The sequence below is a fragment of the Lagenorhynchus albirostris genome, chromosome 5 (genome assembly GCF_949774975.1).
Source record: "Lagenorhynchus albirostris chromosome 5, mLagAlb1.1, whole genome shotgun sequence".
Lineage (NCBI taxonomy): Eukaryota > Metazoa > Chordata > Mammalia > Artiodactyla > Delphinidae > Lagenorhynchus > Lagenorhynchus albirostris.
The window spans coordinates 143,569,219-143,588,461 of NC_083099.1; the positions used below are offsets into that span (position 1 = coordinate 143,569,219).

At 47.5% G+C, this 19,243-nt stretch overlaps 1 protein-coding gene across 5 annotated transcripts in view; it reads left to right on the plus strand.

The window, feature by feature from the left end:
• Positions 1-4,419: 4,419 nt before the first annotated feature.
• TRAPPC10 (trafficking protein particle complex subunit 10) overlaps positions 4,420-19,243 on the plus strand; it is a 91,945-nt gene continuing 77,121 nt past the window's right edge. For all 5 annotated transcript variants that reach the window (XM_060151029.1, XM_060151030.1, XM_060151031.1 and 2 more), the window contains exon 1: positions 4,420-4,650. In XM_060151029.1, coding sequence (XP_060007012.1) covers positions 4,584-4,650 — 67 coding nt within the window. In that variant the 5' untranslated portion in view covers positions 4,420-4,583. The remainder of the gene's footprint in view (positions 4,651-19,243) is intronic.

Genomic DNA, 19,243 nt, shown 5'->3' on the forward strand with positions numbered 1-19,243 from the left:
CCAGGTGTGCTGGGCTGCTTGCTTTCCCACACCCTCACCTTCCTCAGCCCCCCCCACCCCCAACCAAGTTTTTATTAATTTAGTAGAAAAAAATTTATATGGCATTTCCTCTATGACTCATGAGGGAGATTATTTCTCCACATAATCATTACTACTCCTATTTCCCTTTTGTGGACTATTTGCTTTGACAGCTGTTCCCAAGAGCTGAGCTTCACCAGGTGCTCCCCTGAGGCTACCATTTAGGGAAGGCTTGGTTAAATGTAAGGAAACACCTGCCCCAGAGGCTCAGGCCCACTCTGCCTTGCCCTGCCGAGCGCTGCCCGCGGCGATGTTCCTGAACATCTGGTGAGCGAAGGAGGTGCAGTTAGAGGAGCTGGCATGCTGTGGAACGGTAAAAGCAATACACAGTGTACCTGGTGGATTCTTTGGAAACTCGTGTGTTACATCTTGCAAGTCGGTTGAGTTTATCAAACTTCTATTTTGAGACCGTGTAGATTCATACGCAGTTGTATGTAGAGCTCCCATGCACCCTTTATGTAATAGGGAAAAACAAATCTGACTTCGTACTGGATCTTTCTTTTACTTTAATCTTTATGTTCTATTGCTTTTGCCACAAGTTAATCAGTAGAAGGATGTTGCCTATAACTTAAGGTAAACATAATGGCCCATCTCTGGGAACCCTGCCTCCCATGCATGAGCTTAAGCTAAAATACCTTTTCTTCAGTTCACCAGAAACACCCTGACCAGGCCCACCTGTAAATGGCTACAGGAAAGCAGAAATTGACGCATCCCCTCCGGGAGTCTGGCTGGAACCAGGAAATATTTGCAACAACTTAGGGCCTTTATAACTTTACCTCCTCACCTCCCCCTCTTTGCTCTATAAAAGAAACTAGCATCCAAACCTGGGCAAGACGGTTCTTTGGGACACTAGTCCACCCTCTCCTCTGTCTGCTGGCTTTCCCAATAAAGTCGCTATTCCTGCCCCAACACCCCATCCCTCGATTTATTGGCCTGTGTGCGGCAAGCAGTACAAGCTTGGACCTGGTAACATTTACCCAGGTTCCCCCAGTGGCAGCGTCTGGTAAAACTCTAGCGCAATATCACATCCGGATGCCGACACTGGTGCCGTCCAGACTCACGACATTCCATGCACACAGGTCCCTCCTGCTGCCCTTTACAGACACATCCACTCCCTCGTTACCCCCACACGCCCCTTACCCCTTGGCAACCAATAAACTGTTCTCCACATCTATAATTTTGTCATTTCAAGACTGTTCCATAAATGGAATCATATAATATATAACCTTTGGGGGTTAGAGTTTTTTCTTTTTTCTTCTTTTAAAAAAAATATTGGCTGCGTTGGGTCTTCATTGCTGTGCGCGGGCTTTCTCTAGTTGCGGTGAGCGGGGGCTCCTCTTCGTTGCGGTGCACGGGTTTCTCATTGCAGTGGCTTCTCTTGTTGCAGAGCACGGGCTCTAGGTGCGCGGGCTTTGTAGCTGCAGCACGCAGGCTCAGTAGTTGCGGCATGCGGGTCAGTAGTTGTGGCTCGCGGGCTTAGTTGCTCCGCAGCATGTGGGATCTTCCCAGACCAGGGATCGAACCCATGTCCCCTGCATTGGCAGGCGGATTCTTAACCACTGCGCCACTAGGGAAGTCCTAGAGTTTTTTCATTCAGCATAATTCTGTCAAGATCCATCCAGGTGGTTGTGTGTATCAGTAGTTCAGTCTTTTTTGTTGCCGCGTGGTCTTTCACAGTACCGATGGACCACACATCGTTTAACCAGTCACCCGTCAAAGGACACCTGGGTGGTTTCCAGTTTCAGCTACCAGTAATAAACCTGCTGTGAACATGTGCTGGCTCACCTTCGGTTTTAGCAGAGCCCTCTGTGGAGAGGGCCTGAGCAGTGGGGCAGAGCAAGCCCAGGGCGGTGTTCCCTTAGACAAAGCATCTGCAATATCCCAATACATAATTGAACAGGCTCTCTGCAGCCTGAAGACAATGTAATGGGCTACCAGGAAAGACCATTTGGGCTCAAGTTCCAGCAACCTTTAAAAAAACAAATGCTGTCTCAGCAGAAAAGGATCTGAAAGAAAGAAGAATGGACATCGATTAATAGAAATAGCATCATTTTCACCAATATTGAAAGGAATTGCTAAGCCAGTATGTATGCTGAATTCAAGCATTTTCTAAATTCCCATGTGAAAAAAATAAATCTCTGATAGGTCTGCTTGGGGGAAAAATAGCCCAGGAGCCCCCTTACTGCCCTTGAGCCAGAGTGTTGCCTGGGATAGAGCGCAAGATCTTCGATCTCCCCTTCCCTCCATCCAGAAAGAAAATTCTTCCAAGCAAGAGTTGGCCAGTGGGGCCAGGCCACAGCATTGCCGTGAAGGAAGAATTGTTAGTGTCTGTCTTCTCAGAGTCTCTCTGGACTTAGTTCTCTGTTAGAATAGACTAAAGACGTGGAGACCTGGCCTTGGAGTCTACATTTGGTACCTTCTGTTTCGTATTTTATTTTTGTTATTTGAGTAGATGTAAAGTGATATGTCGTTGTCACTTTTTTTTTTTTTTTTTTTTTTTTGCGGTACACGGGCCTCTCACTGCTGTGGCCTCTCCCACCGTGGAGCACAGGCTCCGGACGACGCACAGGCCCAGCGGCCACGGCTCACGGGCCCAGCCACTTCGCGGCATGTGGGATCCTCCCGGACCAGGGCACGAACCCGCGTCCCCTGCATCGGCAGGCAGACTCTCAACCACTGCGCCACCGGGGAAGCCCCTCTTTGTCACTTTAATTTGTGCTTCCCGGATACCTAATGGATGCTGAGCATCTTTTCATGTGATAACTGCCCATTCGTGGCTGTCCTCTCTCTCTTTTACCTTTTATTATTTTTGTATTTTGGCCTCACCGCGTGGCACGCGGGATCTAGTTCCCTCACCAGGGATTGAACCTCTGCCCCCTGCATTGGGAGCGTGAAGTCTTAACCACTGGACCGCCGGGGAAGTCCCTCTTTGTAGGTATTCTACTGAGGTTTTCCTGAGTCTCTCGATCTGTAAGTCAAGAATTCAATGCTTTCCATCAGACTTGTGGATTTCTGCCCTCTTCTCACTGTCTTCCTGGTAAGCCCTGTGGAACCTTATCCAGTGAGTGCTGAGCACAGCTGAGGCCGAGCCTTACGCTGAGCCCCACGCACACTTCTGGCTCTCATCCGTACCTCCTGCTCTGCTGCCCTGCCTCACAGGCTCCAGCTGTCCTAGACCCTGACCTCTGCCTGCTCACCCAGCCTCCAAGCACAGCGCCGCACTGTGCACACGCATTTAGCAGCTGTGTTCACACTCAAACTGTTTCACATACATTTACCTTATTTCATTTGCAAAAGTTTCCCCAAACCTACTTTCCTTGCGTAAGAAATGTACATGCAGTTAAAGTAAGGTTTTATTTTGTGGCATTTCCAGAAGGTGCCTACTCCGTGGAAGGCCCTGTGTGGCTGGGTATTGGAGGTGGGGACATGAGTAAAAGGCAGCCCCTAGTTCAAGAATTTTACAGCGTCACGGAGACAGGAAACTAGTGTTGTGGCAATGCAGAGAAAGGTGGTTGCTTCCAACCGCGGGGCAGAGTTTGTGGCAGTCGGCCTCCCAGGTGCGCCTTGAGGAGGACAGTGGTGCCGGAGAGTCTAGGCTGTATTGAGAAGGTATATAATCTTGTTCTACTTCATGGCAGCAATATTACTTCATAAAACCAATGTAACGACAAACACAAGACCAAGAGTGTTGCAAGGGGTAACTGCCATTCGCTCAGTGGTGGGAATTAACCCGGTGTCCTAATGATTCCCCCGAAGCATCAGGCCTCTGGTAGAAATAACAATGCTAGGCTACGGGCGGCAACCCACACAGGTGAGAAATGGACACGCTCGTGTCCACTTGTTGATGTCGGTGACTCCCGGGGTCCATGTGTCGGTGTCAGCGACCCCCAGGTGGTCCCCCTGTCCGGATGTCTGAGACCCCCGGGTGGTCCCCGTGTCCGCACGCGGCTGTCAGCGCCCCCCGGGTGGTTCCACGGGCTCCGGGTCAGCGACCCCCGGCGTCGTCCTCGACGTCGGGCACTCCTGCGGGCGATGCTTGTGGGCGCCCCGCTGCGAGTCCCGGCTGCCCTCCCCACGCCGCCCGAGGGCGCCGGCCTGGGGGGCGGTTCCCGGCCGTCCAGTCCCTACGGTGCGGGACCCACAGCGGCCCACGTCCGGCCCGCGCGGATTTCGGCCCCGAGACGCGGAGGATACCTCCGCCGACACTCGCGCAGCCTGGATCGCCTTTCCGTCGGAGGACCGAGTCCGCCCGACGGAAAGGCCTCCCCTTTAAGGCGCGCGCCCCGGAAGCGGTACCACCGCGCGCCGGCACCGGAAGCGGGTGCGGCCGGCGGGCGGCGACGGCGGGCGGCCGGCGACTGCGGGCGGCCGGCTAGGGAGCTACCTCGAGCGGCCGGGCGGGCGTCGCTGTCGCGGTTGCGGCGCCGCTTAGGCTCGGGCTGGCCCGGCGCGGCCTCGGGCTGCCCATGGGGCGCAGGAGGCCGGGCCGGTGACGCCGGACGCCCATGGACGCCCCTGAGGAGCCGGTGCCGCCGGTGATCTACACCATGGAGAACAAGCCCATCGTCACCTGTGAGTGCCCGGCGGCGCGGGAGGGGGCGGCAGCCGCGGCGTGCAGCCCGGCCCAGGTCGCCGGCCCCTCGGCCCCCGCGGCCCGGCCCCCGCGCTCCCGGCCGGGCCGCTTCCTGGAATGGAGGTGTGGCCGGGGCGGCGGCTGCGGCGGGGCCCTGACCCCGCGGGCGACCTCCGACCTCCCCGGGGCCGACCTCGTATCTCTCTCTCCTGGAGGCGACCTCTGACCTCCTCAGGGACGCTCTTCTGGTTGTCCGGCTGCAGTTGGACAGCGCCTGGGGCGCGCCCCGAGGGGGCGCCGCTGTGCGCCCCGTCCGGCTGCAGGCTCGGCAGCTTGCCCCGCTCGGGCCGGTTCTTCCCGGCGGGGACGGTCTTCTCCAGGCGCACTGTTTCCTCCGGTCCCGCAGAGGGTCTCCCGGCTCTGCGAGCGTGGACGAAGTTTGCGTGCGGTTGTCGTGTTTGTTAGGAGTAACGTGTTAAGTAGTGGAAGACTCAGGAGCCCCGTCGGCCGTGCCCAGCTGCGCTTGCCTGGGCACAGCGGCTGTGCCGGGCCGGGACCGCGAACCAGGGCTCTTCCCCGCAGGCCGCTCAGGCACTTCCGAGACGCTGGCACAGAGCAGAAACCCATTTCACAGATGAGGCTGCGAAGGTTCGATGAGCTCATCCACGCTCTGGACCACTGGACTGGTGCCTCTTCATTTTGAGTGTCGGGTTTTTTTTTTTGGCGCCACATTTACTCATCCACAAAGGAATTGTTTTCCTGTTACAGAAAAATTTCCTCTAACTTTTACAACCATAATTTCGGAATTAAATACTTTCAGAAACACTGAGCTTATGGAAAGTGTTGAAACGTTGGCTGACATTTTGATGACTTGCAGACAGGTGTTTCAGACTATTAGGATTTTTGACCTCTGACAGTGTTCTTATCTTCAGTTATTTTTTTCAGATGGTGTTCCACACTTTGAAAGGAAGCACTCTTTCTACAGCAATATCCAGGCAGGCACTTAGCCCTTAGTAGACGGTTCTGTAGGTCTTGAGCCTTCTCTTGTTTCTTTCTCTCTCTTTCTTTTACTCTCCTTGTATGCTTTCTCTTGTCAGATCTCTGAGAAATTGTATATTTAAAGTTGAAGTCTGTTGCTTTATCTTTAGCTGATACACTTTCTCAGGGAAAGGGACGGTGTCACATCTAAATTTGGACACTTGCATAGTTTGAAGCTGTTTTCTGTTTTCACCAGGGCAGCTGCAGGTCTTGCTCAAGACTGCACTTTAGTCGAGGGAACAGGTGTGTGTAGAGCTGATCTGGAGGCCCTGCGGTTAATTCCCAGGTGCCTTCTGTACCCTCAGGGAAGAGGAGCCAGGCTCGGAGTGGTCTTCCTGTTAGGTTTCAGTGTCTTCCAGACGCTGGAGACTCCTCCCCATGTGCCCTGCACACTGTGAGTGCTGGATCAGTGTTGCCTGTAGAAACATTAACAAGTCTAATTATATCTCATACATACCCCTTAGCTTACATCTCATAGCAGTGTTTCTGTGGGCGTTATGTAAATACATATCTGAAGAGAAAGTTCAGCCTTGGGTTGGGTTCAACCTTGACTAAACAGGTAAATCGTTACCCTAGTAGTGTTTGAGATGTGGGTCTAGTGTTTAGTTTCATACGCGCATGCATGACAGACAGCTAAAGGATAGTTTCCTTTCCTACAGATTTATTGTAAAAGCTATGTTGGTGGAGGTTTTTCCGGTGTTTAAAACTATTGTCTGTACTGATGGTATCTCTGTTTTAAAAGGCACAACCATTCATTCATTGGAGTCTCAGAAAAGAAAGTGGCTTCGGTAAACTTTCAGAGAAAGTTACCTTAAAAATTTAAAAAGATCCCTTTAAAAGTTAAAGACTTTTTAAGTTTTAGGAAGGCTGACTTCATTTTGGTGTGTCTGGGACTGAAGCTGCGGTAAAGCACTTGCTGTCCTGGTTTCACGTTATACTTTCTTTATTTTGTTCCATTCTTTCAGCTGCACATGTGTTGAAGGGAGCCGCTAGTGTAAGCAATGTAGACAAAGGTAGTAGGAAAATTGCTTTAAAAAAATCCATCTGGAGGCTTTGCTGTTGTGTACATAGCTCCTTTAGTATGCAGCATTTTAGTTTTCAAAAGTCTGTTTAATACTTTTCCAGCCATTGCACCCTGAGGAGGTCTGTGTTTGTTCATTGTAAAATGAGAGCAGAGTTTGTGCTCGTTTTCAATTTTTTTCATAGGATTTAGAACGTTTTCCTTTGCGTGAAAGCGAATTGTGCATCAGCCTTTCTGAGAAGAATGTAGAATGTTACCAGTTCAGGTAAATTTAGGAACTCTTCATTTGTGGCCGTGAGAAGAGTGGAAAGTCCCCAGAGGTTAGGGGTAAACAGAATACATCATTCCTTGAAAACCTTGCTAAATTATTTTAATAATATTCTGAAGATACCTAAGAGTTTTAATGGCCTTTAGTCCGTAATTAAAATTTCCCGAAGCTGCTGCCTGACTGCCTCTGGTGCAGAGTGACTACCTCTGTGGAGGATCTGCTTAGACTCCAGGCCTGGTGAAGCTTCTGAATACTGGAGGATGTGTCTGAAATGCACAGGGGTGTCCACCGCGCAGTCTGCGGTACTAGTGGTGTGATGACATTGGGCGATGAATCACCTGGTCTGACTAATCATGAAAGATGCACAGTGAAACAAACAAATCCGGCAGATCCACTTGATCTAAATTTGAGTTAGAGCGTAGATTTTTTTTTTTTCAACCACTGGATCAGTTCTCTGCTTTGGAATAAAGACCGAGGTTTCTGACCCAAGGGTATGTTAGGAAAGAGATGTTCCTTTCCCAGCTATCTCATTAGCAGACAAAGCTATTATAATTCCACTGATTTGTGGCTTTTCTTTATTGGCTGTTGGCATCCTACCTAAGATAGCACAGAACTATCAACGTGGAATTGTGTAGTATCTGAAAAACAACAGTGTTCATTCGAATGATCTGTTCTCACCCAGTCACATCGGATGGTGCTGCTTTAATTTTTCTCAATCTCTATATTTAGGGTTCCGGATCTGACATCATGAATTTTCAAAGGGGGGAAAAGGCAACAAAACTGAGCAGATCCATAATGCTTTTTTTTTTTTTTTTTTTTTTTTGCGGTATGTGGGCCTCTCACTGCTGTGGCCTCTCCCGTCGCGTCGCGGAGCACAGGCTCCAGACGCGTAGGCCCAGCGGCCATGGCTCACAGGCCCAGCCGCTCCGCGGCATGTGGGATCCTCCCGGACCGGGGCACGAACCCATGTCCCCTGCATCGGCAGGCGGACTCTCAACCACTGCGCCACCAGGGAAGCCCCATAATGCTTTTTACCTGGTTGGGTTTTGTTTTTTCCCCCCTGTACGTTAAAGTTTTTAAATTTGTACATTGCAATTTTCTATCAAGCGTGAAAGTATGGTGCTTGTGATTTAACCACTCTCAATTTCATTGCCAGAAAAGTAACTTAAAATGCCCTCTTTTTAAACTGATACACATAAATGCAGGTCTTGGTCCATATTGAATCCTTAAGCCAGTAGGGAATCAGCTATTGAGAAGCGGCAGAAACATTTCTCCTTAGGAAACCGCAGTTCCATGGGGTGTATTTGGAGGGCAGGGACTAAGGCATTAGTATCTGTACTTCCTTTGATTTAGAAATCACTTCAGACTTCCCTCGTGGTCCAGTGGTTAAGAATCCGTCTGCCAGTTCAGGGGACACAGGTTCGATCTCTGGTCTGGGAAGATCCCACGTGGTGCAGAGCAACTAAGTCCGTGCCCCACAACTACTGAGCCTGTGCTCTAGAGTCCAGGAGCCACAACTACTGAGCCCACATGCTTAGAACCCATGCTCTGCAACAAGAGAAGCCACCACAGTGAGAAGCCCGTGCACCGCAATGAAGAGTAGCCCCCGTTTGCTGCAACTAGAGAAAGCCCGCGTGTAGCAACGAAGACCCAACACAGCCAAAAATAAAAGTAAATAAATAAATATTTAAAAAAAGAAGAAGAAGAAGAAATCGCTTCTACCTGTGCGTGGTTAGAAACAGGCAGGACTTACTGTGTGACTGCTTCCTCGTCTGTGAAATAGGGACAGGGATGGTACCAGTCTCAGAGGGCTGACGTGGGGATTGAATGAATATGTGTAAAGCACTCGGAAGAGTGATGGATGTGCAGAAAGAATGTCAGCTACTCAGGAGAGACTTCTCAGTTTTCTCTGTTCACGGTGGTCTTAGCGTCTTCAGAAATTTTTTCACGGCACCTCTAGGCTGAAAAGAATATTTAATAATTCCATTTATTAAGTAGTTAGGTTCAAATAATTTTATTAAGTATTATGTCCTAACAGTAGTTATTTGAAAAAAAATACACATAAATTGGAGGAAAATTTTTGTTTCATTCTTAGATATAACCACAATAACATATTAGGGACGGCCACACCTGTTGGGCGCTGCGCAGCTTCTCTAGCCTGGGAATCCGGTTGGACGCCGCTGCTTTGTTTATTTGACTGTGGAGGGGGTGATTCTTGGCCTTTTATTACAGCAGTTACTCTGTTTTGTGATGATAATGATGTCATTGAAAGAACTGTAGCACGATGTAGTATTGAAACTGATGAACTCAGCTGGGGCCTGGGACATCTTCAGTATTGCTGTTTCCCCTCAAAAATTTGGAACACCCCTTGGGCCCTCTCTGGGTTTGCTGCGGTACCCTGAGCACCTGGGCACGCATTTGGGAACCCATGTTACTAGTATGTTAGCCCAACTCTAGGGTGGATTCAATTGAACCAATAATTCAGAAGTGAAAAGCTTCCTTTTCCACTAGAACGTCAGCTCGTGTGCCTGATTTACAAGATGTGTTTCTGAAGAGTTTCTAGTAAAGTTTGGTTTATGCAATGAGACTCAGGGGTCTGATTTTTTTTTTTTTTATTTAAGCACTGATGAATCTCTGAAGTAATCAAGCATGGCAGACATAACACATGAGCCGGTCTTTCCCTAGAAAGGAACTGACAGCATGGTGGTTGGTCCACACAACAGGAGGTAGGAAAGGCCACCTTGGTTACCTTTTATTGAAAAGGCCAGTGACTTACTGAGGAATTTTTTGTCTAAAAAAACTTTTTTGCCAGTACGGAGTGGAGTCTCTTTTCACATGGATTGCACAACTTGGTGCGTGGTCTCCCAGGGGCTCCCTGTTGATCTCGGGGCCCTCTGCTCTGGCCTGGGGGCTTCGGATCTAGATGACAGACCACGGGAGGGGGACTGCGCAGCCTCAGATTCTCCTGATCACCCCTCTCTCTCACAGTCTCCCTGCTGGCGTTTGCCCACAGCCTCCTGGGCTTTCTCTCCTCCCTTTATATCACCTTTCCTTCTGTCCTTTCCTCCCTTCTGCCCCTGCCTTCAGTCAAATCGTTCCTTTGGAACTGCTCTTAACATGAATTTTAAATGTATTCACAGTATTTTGCACTTAGAGAATATTTGGTTTTTAAATTTAAAATTGATGACCTTGTAGTCATTCCCAACTTCTTTTTTTCTGTCACAACCAACATTCCGTCTACCAGCAAATAGCATTCTGTCTTTGAATTGATCTAGAATTCAGCCCCTTTTCCCCACCTTCACTGCTGCTCCCCCAAACCCCAGCCCCCTTCATCTCTCCCTGGGACCCCAGCAGCCTCCCAGCTGGCCATGCCATTTCCAACCTGGCCCCTGAAACTCGTTCTCTCTGGGGTTGAAGGCAGTCTCTCTAAGAAAGAAGTACAGCAGGTAATTCCTCTGCTCAGGACCCTCCAGGGGCCACCCACCTTCTCAGCGTAATATTCCCAGACCTTCCCATGGGCTCTGAGACCCTCTGCGGCCTACCGCCCCCTGGCCCCAACACTGGCCTCCTGGCTGTGCCTTTAACCACTTGGTCCCTACAGCCCCTGTTCCCGTGGTGCCCTCATTGCTTTCCTGACCTGCTGGGTGCTTCCCTCCCGCTCCCTGGGCTGCTCATGTGCCACTTCCCAGGCCTGCTTAGGGTTTGGCATCGCGTCGACTTTATTCAGTCTTATTGGCTCAGCACCCGCAAGATAGAACATTTGTTTTTTCATGGTTGATTGTTTCTCTTCACCCCTAACCCAGGCTGCCCGCACGCTGGAATGTGAGGTTCAGAATTGCGGGACCTTTATCTGTTATGATCACTGCTGTGTTTCTGGCGCCTGGACGGTGCTGAGCACGTAGTTGGTGCTCAGTACATATTTGTTGAAGAAATCAAATCAATAAATGAGTAAACACTGCTGTAAAGGGAAAACTGTGTTATATGTCATTGAATGCTTCCATAGGTAGGCGCTTTTGATGGTGTAAAGTTATTTTCTTTAAGTACACGTCTTCATCAAGATCATTTTGTTAGAATTTGAATCCTGATTACTCAGACTTGTTTTTAGGTAAACTGCTATGCACTTAGTTTTTTTTTTTTTTTTTTTCTTTTTGATACTGGGATATTCTCTGTTTGGAGTTTTTGAATTGAGGAAATACATGTTAATCCAGTAAAAGCAAAGCTCAGTGGTATGGTAGGGACCATAATCTTTGACATGGTCCTTCGGAGTTGTGTTCAAATATGTTTTCTTTACTATAAGTCAATAGAAATTTAGCTATGACCAAAACAAAGCATTCTCAGGTCGATGATTCAGCTTCTGCTGTGGAACATTTAGGATTGAGGGACTGTCAACCTGACATTTGGATGAACCTTGAAAGAAGATATAGCTGTAACTCTTCGAAAAGAAACTTTAACCTTAAATGTGTATAAATAAAAGCAGGAATACATTTTCATTATAAAGAATGGAATTTAGAAGTGTAATTGCTGGGTCAGAAGGGGGGAGCAGTTTACATTTTGAAACCTGCCCCTGAATCACCCTGTGAAAAAGCTGTCCTCTGAGATATACTCTGCCCCACTCGATGGGAGTCATCTTTTTAATCTTTGCCAGTCTGATGGATGACTTTTTCTGAACAGCTTTATTAAGAGCTCTAATCTACATACTATAAAATTAATATCCATTGTACATGTACAGTCCTCTGACTGTTAGTAAATATTCAGAGTGGTGCAGCTATCACCGTAATTCAGTTCTAGAACATTTCCATCACCCCAAGAACTTGTTAGCAGTCAATCTCTGCTCCTATCCCCAGGCCTAGGCAGCCACTAATTTGCTTTCTGTCCCTATAAATTTGCGTTTTATAGACATTTCAAAGAAGTGAATCACATAATATGCTGTCTTCTGTCCGGCTTCTTTCACTCTGCAGTTTCTGAGGTTCATCCGTGTTGCACCAACTATAATTTGCTCCTTTTTAATTGCTGACTAGTATTCCACTGTGTGGATGCACCATGTCTGGTTTATCCATTCGCCAGTTGATGGACATTTGGATCGTTTCCAACTTTTTGTCATGAGTAATGCTGCTCTGTACATTTGCATGAGTTGTAAGGTTTCACTGTATTTTCTTGATATATGTCCTTTATCAGATAGATGATTTGCAAATGTTTGGTCCTGATCTTTGGTTGTCTTTCAGTTAATGTATTTTGAAGTACAAACATTTTAAATTTCGATGAAATCCAGTTACCAATTTTTTTTTTTTCCTATGGATTGTACTTTCAATATCATACCTAAGAACTCTTTGCCCAGCCCAAGGCCATCAGAGTTGTTTTGGTGTTATATACCTGACAGTTAGTGAGGTTCTTTTTATGTGTTTACTCGTGCTTGGACCTCTTCTGAATTGCCTGTTCATCTGGGTTTACTTTGACATATGAGAAGTGTGGCCAAAAACATACCTAAAAGATGAATTGGTATAGCACTAGGAAAGATGTACATTCTATTTTTGTATTTTATACCATATGTATTAGTTTTCTAGGGCTGCTGTAACAAATTACCAGAAACTGGATGGCTTGAAACAACAGAAATTTATTGTCTCACCATTCTGGAGACCAGAAGTTGAAAATCAGAGTATCAGCAAGGCTGTACTCCCTCCCAAGGCTTTTGGGGGGGGGGCGGGGTGGGAATCCTTTCTTGGCTCTTTCCAGCTCCCAGAAATCCTTGGCATTCCTTGGCTTGTAGCCATATCACTCCAGTCTCTTCCTTGTCTTCACACGGCTTTCTCTCTCCCTGGGTTTTCCCTTCTGTCTCTTGTCTGACCTGACAAGTGACCTCTTGTCATTGGACTTAGGTCCCATCCATATATGATCTGGAATGATCTTATTTGAGAGCCTGAGCTTAATCACATCTGTAAAGACCCCTTTTTCAAATAAGGTTCATTCTCAGGTTCTGGGGTGTCAAGACGTGGACAGATCTTTTGGGCGCCCTGTTCAGCTCCTTCATTACAGTGTCTGCATTGGCATTCAGGTGCACGTCGGCCGGCATCCATCCTGTGTCTTTGGTTTTATATCACTTCTTCTGTCCTTGGAGGCTTGTCCTCATTGTGCTCCTGACCAAGGAGCAGGTCCCTGGTATCTGGAATTTGGGGCTTGAGATGTTGATACAAGGTGGGATGATCTCTTAGGAAAAGATGAACGTTTTCTGCAATCTCTCTTTCCCTCTTTTTTCCCCTAGGGAAATAAATGCTTTTGTCTTCCTGCACAAGTGTTACATGATGTTTCATTCCTCAATATTATTTTAGGCCTTTGTTTGCAAAATTTTTAAAAAAGTGAGCAGAGAAATTATGAAGAAACTGACAGTAGGCTTAGAGGTTGGTTTCACCACGGAGTGGGATATGTTTGGAAGTTTTCTTATTTTTAACAGATCTGTTTAGTGTTTGGAAGGTGCTGCATAAGTTTCAGAGCTGAAATTTTAGGTAGAGCCTTGGAGCTAACAATAACACCTGTGGTAACAATTTTTACTACATCCGTAGCTCACTGTTTGTAGGCACTCCTAGTCTGGCTGGGTCAGCCCAAAAGTTTCTAGGCATTGAGGCGCACAGTGGGAAGGGCCGTCAGGTCATTTTGAGGTTGAAGACCCGAGGGCCAATTTCGCTGTGCCTGACCAGGACCCCTCAGTGTCTGGGAGCGTGGCGAGGACCTGCAGCAGGGTGGCGCCTCCTCCGCCCCCACCACCTTACCTAGTGGTCGGGGCGTCAGACACTGCCCACCCACACGGAAGGGGGGATTGTCCCTGAAATTACCCCTGAGAGAAAGCCTTTGCCAGAGAGTTAAGTAAAATAAAAATATCTCTTCCTTCAGTTCAGCAGTCGAAGAACTGAGTAGGGCAGCCGTACTGGAAAATTTTAGTGTAATCTTACTCATTCTAAAACTAAATTTATACTCTGAGAACTTGACAGCCAGCACCGTCATTGCATCTGCTGTAGGATATCCTGTCCTTTGGGGGCCCTGAATTGTCTAGTGTAGAACATGAGGGAGTTGGGCTAGATTTGCTGTCAGTGAAGGTGTACTCAGCATCTCTTCTGTGCCAGGCGCTGTTGCAGGTGCTTGGGTTACACCTGTGAGCAAAGACCCCAGCCCTCTTAGAGCTTACATTCCAGCAAGAGGAGATAGACAGTGTACATACATAGTAAATTATGTAATGTAATAGGTGATACGTGCTAGGCCAAAAAGGAGAAAGAGAAAAGGGTAAGAGAAATGGCAGAAGTGTTAACATTTCAAACTTTTTATTACAGAAACTTGCAAATATGTAAAAAGAAATAGAATTGTGTGAAGAAACCTTACAAACCTATCGCTCAACTTCAACAATTGAATGAATGTCAATCTTGCTTCTTTATACCCCCCATTCCTTCCAGTCCTATGTTATTTTGAAGCAAATCTCAGGCATCACACATTTATCGGTAAATGTATGTGTTACGGACTGAATATTTGTGCCCGCCCAAATTCATATAGTGAAGCCCAAGCCCCTAATGTGGTGGTCTTTCTGGGAGATCATCAGGGTTGGCTTGGGTCATGAGGGTGGGTACCTTATGGTGGGGTCACTGACCTCGTAAGAAGAGGAGAGATTGGGGGGCACTTGCGCTCTGCAAGTCAGGAAGGAGAGCCCTCCCTGGGAACACAGTCAGGCACCTTGCACTCCAGCCTCCAGAACGTGGAGGAAAACAATTGTGTTGTTTAAGCCACTCCATCTGGGGTGTTTTGTCATGGCAGCCTGAGCTAAGACAGTATGATCTCTAAAAGACAAGGACGTCTAAAAAACATAACTGCAAAACTTTTATGGCATCTAAATAAAACAATTCCTTAGTATCAAATATTCAGCGTTTACGTTTCCAACATGTCTGAAGTGTCTTTTTTTAAAAAATTCTTTGAATTATTTAGTATCCAAATAAGGTTTTTAGATAAATGTCTTGTCTCTCCTGCAATCTTGGTTTCCCCCATGCCTCCTTTGTTCCTTGCAGCTTCTTGAAGAGCCCAGGGGGTGTGTCTTGTGGCCCCCTGCCTGGACTGTACCAGCTGTGCCCTGTGGTGTCCTTGAACCATCCTCTGTCCTCTGTTTCCTGTAGGGTGTCGGAGCCCGAGTCTGGGTCAGAATGCAGTTTGCATTTTTCTGGCAAGACTTGCACAGGTGGTGGTGTGTTCTTCTGTCAGCAGGCGCAATCATGTCTGGTGGTGTCTCTTTTTGTGATGTTAGCAGATATTTATTCTCACATCATTAATTCCCTAAGGGTTGCAAAACCGTGCTATTTATTCTAATTTTACCGTTTCTTCATTTATTATCTGAAAGATTTCTGTAAAGAGTGTGTATTTGTACACACACACACGCACACGCACACACATTTGTTTATGTTATTCGGTTACCCAGTGGTATAGTTTGTATAGGAAAGGCAGACCAAATGCTTGATTCTTCTTTACATAACTTCTCAAAATGAGTTAGTGCACTAGTATTCTTCATTGGTGATCAATTAGCTTTTACTTATTTTTATTTTATTTTTGTAGTATCATTATGAACTTAAGGATTTAAACACACTTGGTTGGTTTCAGTCCATCGCACTTGTTATCCTTACTGATGGGCAGACTCCCTCTTTGCCAGCGGGCTTGTGAGTGTAGGAATCTTTGTTAGTTTCCTTGCTCTCTGGTATGACGCAATGTTCCAGACTCATTCTGTGCATTTCCTGTCCTGGACCTGGAGTAGCCATTCTCCAGGGAGCCCTGATTCCTTCTAGTGGGAGATGGTATTCGGAGACCCCAGTCTGTGTGCTTGGGCTTCTAGTTGCTGCTGGGCTTTTTCAGGGGGCAGAGTTAGGAATTTAAAGGCGGAAGCACATCCTGAGTTCACTTTGATCTTTTCAATTCAAATTCAGCACTTCAGGGTTTTATTTAACCGCTCTTTCCTCTATATTTGCTTTCTTCCTACTCTTTTATATTTTCTTTCTTCCAGTTTTCAGGGATGCTTGGGGATGATAGTGTTAGAGCGAGGTCCTCAGACTGGATCAGAATCCAGTGGAGCGCTCATTGGAACCTGAGGCAAGGCCCCACCGCAGAGTTTCTGACTGAGCAGGTATGGGGTGGGGCCTGGGAACCAGCACCTGTAACAAACACCCAGACGATGCTGGTGCTGCAGCTCCAGGGAACTGCTTACTCCACCTTCCACAGCCTCTGAATAACACTTTAACTCTGCCGTCAACAATGTGACTCGTGAAGATAGACTTAAAACTTTTTTAGTAGTTCTTTGTGGCGTTTGGATATGTTACCCCACTAGGAATGAATAGTCAAATTTCTACTAACTGCACATATATTTAATAACCTCATTTGTTTTATTTTTTCCTGATATTTTTAGGGAAAGCTTTTTTAAAATTTAATTTGTTTTATAATTATATAAAATACTTACATGCTTCCAAAGGCAAATCTACCAATACGATACATTTAAAACAATCTAGCATATACCCCTGTCCTCTCTACCGTATCCCTGCCCTTACCTAAATAGTCTCCTTCTATAGGAGACATTCATACATATTTGTATTGCCCTTTCTTAGGTAAGAGATTACAAACTACACACACATTTTTCCCGCTTCGCTTTTTTTCCTTCAGCGTTTCCTGGTGGACATAGCATGTGGAGATCTTTCCCATTGCTTTTGTTTTTTTTTTTTTCAGTACGCGGGCCTCTCACTGATGTGGCCTCTCCCGTTGCAGAGCACAGGCTCCGGACGCACAGGCTCAGCGGCCACGGCTCAAGGGCCCAGCCGCTCCGCGGCATGTGGGATCTTCCCGGACTGGGGCACGAACCCGTGTCCCCTGCATCGGCAGGCGGACTCTCAACCACTGAGCCACCAGGGAAGCCCTCCCATTGCTTTTTATAGTCCCCTACAACTCTGTCATGTCCATGTGCCGTGGTTTATTCCACCGGTCTCCCATCAGTGGAATTTGAATGGTTTCATCTCTTGCTGTTTGACATAGTCTTGCATTGAATAGCCTCGCGTGTGTGTCTGTCTTCTCATTTTCCCTGTGTACCTGTCGGCGTAGAGCGCTGCAAGGATTGCTGGGACTGTGGTAAACACTTAGTCTTGCTAGATGTTTTCAAACCCCTTTCATAATGGCGCGCCTTTTGAAAACTGCAGTTAGACCACATTGAGAAAGAGAGTGGTCTTTGAACAGAACTCAGGGAGGTGAAGGGGAAATGCAGGCAGAGAGCGGTTTGGGAACCCTCCTATCCAAAGCCTCAGGTCAGGGGCGTGCCTGGAGCGAGCAAAAGACCTCTTCCTGAACTTGCAAATGCTGTGATTCAAACTGCTACAGTCTTACTGTATTTCCTTCATTTTAACAATATGTAAACCTTCAAAGGTTGATTCTTCAGTCTTCTCGTATTTTGATGCATTCATCCAATCTTTCTTTTTCTGTTGGAACTCTTCAGTTTTAAGTCTAGTGTGGTGTCCGAGTGCTAGAGAAGCTGACTGCTGTCCCCCTGCTTAGAAGTGTGTACTCAGACCTCCTTAACACTTGGCATGTGTGTTAACTTGTCTTTCAGACTTCGGGACTTTCTATCTTGTGAGTGGTCTCTATGTATTGGTTGTAGTTCCTTTTCTGCAAACTCCCACAGTATGAAACTTGATTAACACTCACACATTGTACTTTGTCCCTTTGGTCACACCTGCGGGGTGGTGACTGTTGTGTAGACTGGGTTCCAGGAGTGAGGGACACAGGGTGGGGCAGGGGAGCAGGTGTGTCTGTCACAGTCAGGCTCGGGGGGAAAGCTGGGTGGAGCAGCCTAACATGAAAGCTAGTGATGACACGGCAGGGTGTGCTGAGTTGTGATTTAAAATCACCGTTATTTTGGAAGGCCTGACGCAGGGGATCTGTGACAACTGACGACCAAGTGTAGGCGATTCCCATGATGTCGACTGGAGGAATTACTTTTCTTTAAACTTGGCCTCTGCGGCTCAGAGCTGTGGGAGGGTTCATTTGCTTTTCTTCTCAGTATCCACCTTGCAGTAAAGGGAGCGCAGTGTTTATGTGTAGAAATGGGCCATCAGTTGCCTGGTCATTTTCGGGCACAGGCCAAACCTTAATTTCTATTAATACTTGCAGAATCTGGATACCATCTGGGTCTTTTTTGTTCTTTCTTGTTAGCCTTCACTCCGTGCCCCCACCCCCAAATGTGAAAGCCTTTCACGTACAGATACTCTAGGAAGACCCCTGGGGAGGGCTTCCGTATTCCAGGAGTACACATTTGATAATAGTTTTCCCCATGAAAGAGCTACCAATTTGAGGCATTAATTCACTTTTATTACCACATTGACACTACACATAAATTATGGCAAGTACGTTTTACATATTATTGAATAGGCTGCAATGACTTCCCAGTTTGTGATTTTGGACTTTTTTTTTTGTCCGTTTGAAGGTCTGTTGTACTAGAAGCTGTTGAGGAGAAATTAAGGAACGTACGGTCTGAGAGTGAGCGCACGTGTGCTTAGGGTTAAAGACAGTGCCCTCCTTAACACTTCTTGTTTTCAAAGAGGAGTCAGTTGGCTAACAGTGAAGTGTAGCTTTATTTTGTTAACAGCGTGCTTAAAGAATGGCTGTTTTTTTTTTTTGTTTTTTTTTTTGTGGTACGCGGACCTCTCACTGCTGTGGCCTCTCCCGTTGCGGAGCACAGGCTCTGGACGCGCAGGCTCAGCGGCCATGGCTCACGGGCCCAGCCGCTCCGCGGCATGTGGGATCCTCCCGGACCGGGGCACGAACCCGTGTCCCCTGCATCAGCAGGCGGACCCTCAACCACTGCGCCACCAGGGAAGCCCCTGATCCTTTCATACTTTTGTGTTAGGACCTTCACAGTTTGTATGTTTAAGTATTGGTAACAGTCGGATGCCAGTGACAGAAAGGTGCACTCTTGTTGGTGGAAGGTCTTCTGGAACCTGTGTTTTCAGCCAAGCTGTGTCAACACAGCCACGCAGATTCCTTAGGAAACAGTAAAATGAGGAAAGAGAGAAGCACCTCATAGCGGCAGCCAGGAACGCTGAGTTCAGAGCGGGCTGCCCGGTGCGGCTTGGCCCAGCTCTGGTGCTTGGGAGCCGCTTCACTCAGCTGGGTGGGCAGGTGCTGGGGGCCTGGGCCTCCACGTGTGGGGTGGCCCTTGGTCCCGGGGCTGCTGTGAGGGCTCAGGGCACCTGTGCAGAGTGCTGTCTGAGAA